The following is a 9,582-nucleotide window of genomic DNA, read 5'->3' as shown; positions in this document are numbered from 1 at the left end:
TTAACCTTAACCCTAACCCTCCCATGGGAGTGGAGTTGACCTTAACCCTAACCCTCCCATGGGAGTGGAGCCGCTCCATAGGTTCAGGATTGGGTTAGGGTTAGCGTTAACCTTAGCCCTAACCCTCCCATGGGAATGGAGTTAACCTTAACCCTAACCCTCCCATGGGAGTGGAGCCGCTCCGTAGGTTCAGGATTGGGTTAGGGTTAGCATTAACCTTAACCCTAACCCTCCCATGGGAGTGGAGTTAACCTTAACCCTAACCCTCCCATGGGAGTGGAGCCGCTCCGTAGGTTCAGGATTGGGTTAGGTTTAGCATTAACCTTAACCCTAACCCTCCCATGGGAGTGGAGTTAACCTTAACCCTAACCCTCCCATGGGAGTGGAGCCGCTCCGTAGGTTCAGGATTGGGTTAGGGTTAGCATTAACCTTAACCCTAACCCTCCCATGGGAGTGGAGTTAACCTTAACCCTAACCCTCCCATGGGAGTGGAGCTGCTCTGTAGTCCCCAGCCTCCACTGATTTCTCACAAAGCTCCTCACGTCCTCTGCCGTGTGGTTGTCCTTGGCAACCAAACTCCCCACACATTCTGAAGAACCAAGTGTCCAGTTGTGATTATAATGAAACGGCTCAGACAAGGTGTGTGTGTGTGTGTGTGTGTGTGCGTATGTGTGTGTGTGCGTGCGCCTGTGTGCGCGTATCCTTTAAGAAGAGAGGAAACAGCAGGAACAGCAAGGTGAAACCTGGTCCAGCCCCCTGGTCCATTTCTAAGGTATCCTGTACACTTGATTGCTGGCTAGAGTGATTCTTCCTGACTTCCTGATCCGTTAGGTGCATTGGAAGGTGTCGGCACTTCTCTTTGGCTGCTGTGCTCCATGACACATGTAAATTTTAAACTTCCTTTTCCTACTGGGCGTTGGGGTTAAGCTTGGGGGTTAGGGGTTGGGGGTTAGGCTTGGGGGTTAGGGTGTACAGAAAAACTAACCCTTGGGGGTTTTCTTCAGCAGGGAATATAATGGACCGGCTAAGGACTCAGGAAAAATCACTCGTTCAGCTATGGGACATTCCATCTTTGGATCATAAGTCATCAGTCACTCCATAATTCTCCTGTTTTACCACAACCAGTTTATCCATTGGTCATTTTATAATCTGTGGAAATTGGGTGATAAGGTTTGTGGTGAGGTTGGCAAAGGCCTGAATGGGAGCATTTACATTTATGGCATTTAAAAGCGACTTACAATCATGGCTGAGTGCAACTTTGAACAATTGAGGGTTAAGGATCTTGCTCAGGGGCCCAATAGTGGTGACTTGGCTTGAACTGGCAACCATCCGATGAGGAGCCGAGTACATTAACCAGTAAGCTACCAACGCCCCGCTGTGAAGAACCTGCCTCCTGCACTCTCACGCAGCAGGTGGTGGCGTGACTGTGCATGTGACGCTCAGTACAGTGTCCTGTTCTCTCATGCACACCAGAAGGGCTGGTTTTAAAAGGCTTTTCTGGCTACGAATCTAAGGCCTAATTTCAGATTCAAGAGTCGGCATTAGAAAAATGTATCTGAAAATGCTTAATAATAGTACATGGGTTCTAAATTTCTAATGATAAGAAATTAAATCTGCATAAGCCACTTAACCTCCTGCTTTTTCCATGGTAAAATAAGTTTCATTTATATAGCACCTTTCACAGACTTAAGGTCGCTTTACAATAACAACAAAAATGGAGAGGAAAAAAAGAACAAAAAATTGTGATATTGTAATTGTAATATTGTGAATGTACATTAGCAACGAGTAATTTTGCAAATGTACATTTCTTTCGAGTAATATTACAAATTTACATAAGCTCATGATACTAATTCTGATTTATAATGTTAAGTGATGTCACTGCATAGATGTCAGTATTGATGTCACTTGATGGTTGACATGACATGACGATCATGATCATCAATGTATGGACTGGCCATAGTGCACACGCTGAGCTTCGAGACTAAATGGACAGCGTACGTGACTAGTCCTGCTCGCTTAGCACCGAGAATGGTGGCGTGTCATCGGCCGTCCCATGCGATGTCGCGGCTGCAAGCCCACGGTTGCCAACGGGAGATGTAGGCTGGAAGTTGGGGAGAGGGAAAGTATGTAAGGACGCTCATCAGCTCAGCTTAGGCTGCCGTTCAATCACCATCAGCAAAACTGCTTCCACCAAACGATGGTCACCACCAAACTCAGCAATAGTTCATGCGCATTATACTAATGATAACATAAATGTATTGCATCAGTTGCACAATTCACAGATGCACAAAAGTAAGACAAAAAATAAAGAAAATATCTGGTTTCTGTCCAGTTATATTTTGTGCTGTGCAAGGTTTCCATGATTTTTTTACATTTTATTTTTAATTTTAGAACAAAACTGTCTAATCTGAGCCACCGATTGTCAGGCTTGTAAGACAGTCGTATTCTGTACTACTCACGCAGTACTCTGGAAGTAAGAATTAACTGTGATGCCATAATGTATTTGTTAGTGACGTCCAACGTTAGAATAGACAATGACTATCCCATCAGCGCTCGTGCATTCTTGCTTGTTTGTTTTTACAGTCGCTGATCACGTTGAAATTAGAGATTTTGTATCAGAGCACATGATTTTGTATCAGACAGTGCAGTTGCTGATGCTGGACTCTAATCTGAGCACATTAGGCAAGTGAAGTCCTTAGAAAATGAGCAAAGCTAAACTGGGTATTGCAGAACTTTGTATTCTGGTCAGTTTTCTTATTCAGAACACTAATCAACACATATCTTGTACTTCTTGTCTTCATATTTCGTTCCTGTCTGTTCTATCACTCGTCATTATTCATGCTTTTACCGTGAAATAAATTTCAGCAATTGGGGTAAGACTCCAAGAGTTGTTTTCATATTTTAATTAAATTTCTCCGTTTTATCTGTCAGGATGGTGTTGAGAGCGAGAACAGGAGAAACCTGAGATGCAGGAACACAGCCACGCTACCTGTACATCAGGAGGAGGTAAGACCTGTAAAAGTGGAACATATAAAACTGTTTACCAGAGGCCTGAGAGCTTGAGACTCCTGCGTAGTATATTAGCTCTTCACAGGACTGCAAGCTTCTGGACAGAGATTTTGGATGTTGTTCCTGGGATATGGTGGAGTCATTCTCCCAGTTTGGGGATTACAGCCCCTAGTGCGCCGATTAACACAGGAACCACAGTGGCCTTCACCCTCCACATCTTTTCTAGCTCTTCTTTCAGCCCTTGGGATTTCTCGAGTTTTTTATTCCTTGTTCCTGATGTTGCTCTCAGCATTGCCACATCTATCACTATCGCCCTCTTCTACTGTTTGTCCATCACTACTATGTCCGCTTGGTTAGCCGTTACCATCTTGTCTGTCTGTATCTGGAAGTCCCACAGGAGCTTAGCTTGGTCATTTTCTACCACCTTCGGGGGTGTATCCCACTTAAACCTCGGAACTTCCAGTCCTTGCTCAGCACAGATATTTCTGTGTACTATCCAGCCACTTGGTTATGGCGTTCCATGTACGATCTGCCTGCAAACATCTTGCATCCCACTGTTATGTGCTGGATTGTCTCAGGGGCATCTTTGCATCTGGGGTCCTGCCTGCTATGGTAGATCCAGCCTCTATTAATCTCGTATTTAGAGTTTGTTCCTGTGCAACCATGAAAAGTGCTTCTGTCCTGTCTTGTAACCCAACATTTTTCAGCCATTCGTAGGATTTCTCCATATCAGCCTCTTCCATTATTTGCTGGTCGTACATATCTTGCAGGGGTTTATCCTGCCATGATGGTTCCTGTTCTTCATTTCCAGCTTCCTCTGGTTTCTGCTGTCTGAGGTATTCACTAAGAACTTCATCACTTAGGGCGTTCATCTTGGCGTACTCCTGGATCTTTGTTGTTTCTCCCAGAATAGTAGCTCTGATGCTCACTAGTCCTTGACCCCCCTCCTTCCACTTGGTGTACAGTCTCAGAGTGCTGGATTTGAAACCCTCCGTGCATTGTGAGGAATTTCCTTGTCTTGATGTCAATGGCTACAATATCCTCCTTAGGCCATCTTTTTATGCCAGCGAGGTGTCTGGTGATTGGTAGAGCATAGGTGTTGATAGCTCAGATCTTGTTTCTCCCATTCAGCTGACTTCTCAGGACATCACTCTTTGTAGGTGTTTGGCCACGCTTAGTGATGATCTCACTGAGGGGATTCAGGCTGATAGTCATAGGCTTTCTTGTAACCAGTCCAGGCAGTGCACAGGTTGGTTTGTCTGGTCTTGCAGTCTCGAGATGCTTGGCTCCTCTGGTGTTCTTGCCAATGCCATTCTGGGCCCCACTCTTATGTTGAGCTATTCCTCTTATCTGCAATGCTTCCATGTTGCGCAGAGGCAGGTCATTGGTCAGTAGTTGGATGGAACTGCCCCTTTTGGGTTGTACTTCAGTTATCCATTTGGTGTGAGTTCCATCCCAGGTTCATTTCCACTGCCAGGCCTTCACGGTTTCAGTGATTGTAACAGTAGGAAATTTCTGTAGTGCTGCATTCCAGCAGCTTTCAAGTACTTCACTTGGTCTCGGTAGATTGTGCAACTTAGCCATGTTTTTTCAGATTTAGAACATTTGGCTGTAGTTTGGAACTGTCAGTTAAGGTTAGACTTTTTATGTTTATATTATTTTATTCACAGCCATCCCCTGAACTAATTGCAAAAGGTTCCCATGACTCCCAGTCCAGTCTGCGGGGGAGAAGGGAGAAGGAGGGGACGTTACAGAAGATCGGAGACTTCCTGCACAGCTCTCCCACCTTCCTGGGCAGTAAAGGTACATCAGTCTGAACTGAACAGATATTATATAAAGGATACACAGAGGTTCCCACTGGTAACAGAATTTCTGGAATATCATGGAAATGTAAAATCTATTCCAGGCATGTAAAGTCAGGGAAACGGATCCTTTTTTTGGGGGGGGGGGGGGGGTGTCAAGTCAAGAGAAAACAGGGACTTTTGTTTGTAGCTTCTTTAAATTTTCGTTGTCAATTTAACATAGTGTTTGATTTTTCCAGGCCCATTTATTAAAAGTGGCCAGTATTTCTGTTTATTATAGTTCAGTCAGGTAAAGTCAGGGAAAAATCAGGGAAAACTGGGGGGATTTGACATTTGACTTAGAATGTGAACCCCGGACACAACTTTTGATTCTTTCCTCAGTTAAAAAGATTCAATAACACCTGTGCTTAGAAATTGCTAGATTTTGGAGCCCCAACTATATTTGATATTCCATTGATCTGTTGATTATTGATTAAAACCTCTGTATTATCTCGTACTGAGCAGCGAAGAAGATTATGGGCTTGATGAGTGGGAAGAGCCCAGATGCAGGTGGGACCTCTAAGAATCTTAAACGCTCCAAAAGAAAACTCTACCGCCCCAATATCTCTTCTCCTATGGACATCCCAGCTCACCAGGTGAACCTCCATTTCATCTGCTGCATTTCATTCAGCATTGTTTACACTGAACAAGTGTTGCGAAATCCCAAATTTTAGAAGTCATACATTTTTCACAGCTTTTTCTAAATTTCTTCTAATGCTTATTCTTCCAGTGATGACTGATAAATCTTTATCTTGTTGTGCCCTGGTACCACATAGACTGCCAATCTTAATTTTTATCTTTACATCTCATATTGGAAGACTGCTGGTATGAGATTCAGAGGTTGTCACACAGTCCAGTCACAAAGCTCTTTATGCAAATACAACAGAAACCTGCTGGTCTTATTGTGAGAGTGATGCAAGACAATTCCTCACTGTTCTAGTCAGTTTTGACCAGAATCAGTATCAGTATGAATATCTTTGCTTACATGAATTTTTTATGAAATTTACTTTTACTGCTATCCATATTTTGCTGAGTCTGTTTGGCGCGCACACATTTGTCCTTCATAAGTCGATTATTAATCCGTTGTTTCATCAAAGACTTCGTCTTTCAGTCAAAAATATTTGTCAAAAGGATTTTCCCTGTCATTCCAAAAAAAAATGATTGGCCATCCAAATGATGCAGCTTATACGCATAAGGTTTGGCAGAGAAGCCCAGGACAAAGGTGAGCAGGCTCCCTCGTTAATGCCACCTGTGTTCCATAATCCACACAACGGCTACGAGAGTGATAGGGATGTGCACAAAGCCCTCTCCTTGAAAAGCTGTTATGCACATTCTCAACCATGTCTACTAGCACACTGGGAAAAAGGCCCCATAATTAGTTTATTAGTTAGGAACAGGCAGTTCCTAAGCTTGCTTAGATTTCCTTCAAACACAACGTATAGTCTTGGCCAAAAGTTTTGGAACTAAAATTTTGGGAATGAAATTTTGGTTTTCACAGAATTTACTGCCTAGGTTTTTTTTAGATTCTTTTGTCAGATGTTTGTATGGTATAGTGTAATTATAATTATTAGCATTTCATAAGTTTTTTAAGTTTGACAAATACATCCAGTTTAAGCAAAGACTTAATATTTACAGTGTTGACCCTTCTTTTTTAAGACTTCTGCAATTCACCTTTGCATGCTGGATATCAGCTTAGAAGACGGTCCTGGTGCTTCCTTGACTTTCTTGTGTGCCCTGAAGCTGCCTTCACTGCAATTGAAGCTCTCGATGATTCGATGGTTGATTTAGGTGGTTGATTTAGGTGCTATCAAATGGTTGATTTAGGTGCTATCTTACATGCAGCAATGTCCTTGCCTGTGAAGCCCTTTTGATGCATTGCAATGATGACTGCACATGTTTCCTTGGAGGTAACCATGGTTAACAGAAGAAAACTTCAAGCACCACCACCCTTTTAAAGCAACCAGTCTGCTCTTCTAATCAGCATGACAGAGGGATATTAGCTGCCTCGTTAACAGTTTCACCTGAGCTAACGAGAAGATCACTGAAATGATGTTAGCAGGTCATTTTGTGGCAGGGCTGAAATGCAGTAGCTGGAATGCACTTAATCACAAAAGTAATTTTCATAACAAGGAATGACTTTGCAATTAATTGCAATTCATCTGATCACGCTTCACAATCTAGAGTTAATGCAAATTGCCACCATAAAAACTGAAACAGCAGACCTTGTGGAAGCCAAAATTTGTGCTAGTCTCAAAACATTTAGCCACGACTGTACACCGAGCTGCCAATTTATTAGGTGCATCTCCTCTATAGCTTGCCCATTTTGGATCACTTCTGCGCACGGGGGGGAGGGGGGGGGGGGAGTGATGGTGCAATCAGGTCTGGATATGTTCATGCCGCGCGCGCACACATGTATACAAACACACACATACACACGTGTATACAAACACACACACACACACACACACAAATACATACAATGTGTGTGGTGTGGGGGTTTTTTCGTGTTGTTTTGGTTTTTCTTTTCTTTTTCAGGGCCGATACAGATTATTAGTAATCAAGAAGACCGATAACCAATATTTGGGGTCAGTATTTATGTACCATAAATTTGATGATTGCAGTGTTAAAATTGACAAGAATGCAACTCTTCCTCACAACTCACATTAAACTTACATAAACAATATGTAATATTACATTCTAAAAATAAAAATTAAGTGCTTAGATATTTAGACAGTACAAATTTTCATAAATCGTAGCTAAAGTAATAGAAACAGAAATAAAGTAATAGAAAGTTGTTGTTTTTTTAAACAAATGTGTAGTATAAGTCACTAAAATAGCGTTGAAACAGCACACATCAGGGTGGAGCATGTCTTTTCACTATTGCTTAGCAAGCCACAAAACCTACATGCTACAAAAACACTAACCAAATACATATAACTGTAAATTTAAGCCCTTTAAAAATACATTAGACCTTAATATTTGAAGAATCATACAGCAAACCTGTTCCTTGGCAAAAAAAAAAGCAACATTGAGAAGTATGAATATTAATGTGCTCATTTCATTTTGTCATTAAATCAAAAATGTTTTTCATGTAATAACAGTTAGCATATAGATGTGCTGAATGCATCTGAGTTTTAAAAATGCACTGCACAATTCCATTGAAATAAGCCAAGCAGTGGAATCTTTGAAAGTAGAATGTCAGTAGCAGGTCACCTTTTAACGAATGAAAAAGAAATTGCGTACAACTTATTAAATGTAAAACAATAAATTATTCTTTCCTGCTTTCTGGAGGCTTGTCTGCATCAGTGGCCATGGGTGCATAGCCCATTTTACACCTGCACAGTGGTAATGTTAACAGGAAGTGCAAAAATGTGCTTTGGGTCAGTTTTTGCTGTTTGCCACACAGCACACCAACTGTTTTCCACCAGAAACAGTACAAAAGTATTCTTGTGCAATCTAGGCCCATAATCAAAACAGGAAATAGCTAGCTGAGTATATTTTTACTCATCAGCATTAATACAAACCTAGACAAGGATCTGGAGTAGTTAATTAACCTTTCTTAGTTCTTTAATGCTCATCCGTATTTGGCTTTTCAAAGGAAAACTGACGATTCCTCAGAACAAAAGCTCTTTTAGATTAAATCATGTGGGAAAAACAGTCATCATTATCAAGTTTAACAAATACTTTATTATCATTTCCATAAAGAAGGCTTCCGTAAGGTTTATCCCAATTCTCACTGTGTCCTAGTACACGCAGATTACTGTGGTGAGTCATGTCCGGTGTGAAATGGCAAGCGTTGTGGAGTAGCTGCGACTCGCCGTACACGCTGCAGAGTTTCTGGTGTGTGCCCTTTCAGGCACACACTTTCTAAAAGCATTAAAAGCGTTAAATAAGCAGTAATGGGTCTACGAACTGCTTACTGCCTTGCACAGGAACCTCACACTCACCAAACAAAAGTGATATTTCAGGCAGGGTTTGTGCTGCATGCACAACTCGTGTTTTTTGGCTAGAGTATACTTGTGTATCAGAACAAAAACTGTGCAAAAGGTATACTGACAACGTATATTGAAGATGTTTGTGTAAGTGAGTAAAATTATGTAACGAGTGAGTGAGTGAAATTTTGTAACTGGAAGAATATTGCTTTTTGCCAACTGCATTGTTCCAACATGTTTACCCTCTTGCTGTGGACGTCAAAGGAATTCCTGCATTTCTCACAAATACTGAAAATCATGTTTGATTGGATTTACTAGACATGTGATCCTCATTTCTACCAATCCAATAGTGTTACAGGTAGAGCACTGGGTCTGATAACAGGGTTGTTTTTTATTGTGGTTACATCAGATATGCACATGCATTTAAATAAATAAATACATTTTATTTAATCGGTCTGATAACTAGTCGACCCCATCACTACGAAAATATGGAACTGAAATGCAATAAATCCATCTGTAGAGTTGTTCTGTTGTACATCAGGCTTTGCGAGACATTTTTGAAAACAATTTTCACTTTTGAATTGTTTAGATGGGAACTTCATTACAAAGCTTCATTATTGAAGCTAAAAGAAGTTTTTAAAAAGCTTGGTCAGAAACTTGGTCACAAAGGGACAAACTGAATTCTGTGGCACCATTTTGAGACTATTTACATATTTATATTAGCAACTGTGCAGTTTGTGTGTGTCCAGGCTTGTTGGGGTCCTCATGTTAGCACCATTATGCCTTTGTCATGAGGCAGT

General features: G+C 41.4%; 1 protein-coding gene across 1 annotated transcript in view; it reads left to right on the top strand.

Annotated features, from left to right (window-relative positions):
- The window catches only part of kif20ba (kinesin family member 20Ba), a 31,963-nt gene that overhangs the window by 19,801 nt on the left and 2,580 nt on the right, over nucleotides 1-9,582 (top strand). Inside the window, exons 31-34 of the mRNA XM_081722247.1 lie at nucleotides 710-772; nucleotides 2,932-3,006; nucleotides 4,680-4,812; nucleotides 5,316-5,446. Of these exons, the coding sequence (XP_081578373.1) occupies nucleotides 710-772; nucleotides 2,932-3,006; nucleotides 4,680-4,812; nucleotides 5,316-5,446 (402 nt within the window). The remainder of the gene's footprint in view (nucleotides 1-709; nucleotides 773-2,931; nucleotides 3,007-4,679; nucleotides 4,813-5,315; nucleotides 5,447-9,582) is intronic.

Source organism: Electrophorus electricus, chromosome 10, assembly GCF_041902795.1.
Source record: "Electrophorus electricus isolate QZ-2024a chromosome 10, ASM4190279v1, whole genome shotgun sequence".
Taxonomy (NCBI): domain Eukaryota; kingdom Metazoa; phylum Chordata; class Actinopteri; order Gymnotiformes; family Gymnotidae; genus Electrophorus; species Electrophorus electricus.
The sequence above is the reverse complement of the archived record's forward strand: the minus strand, read 5'-3'. Positions and strand labels throughout refer to the sequence as shown.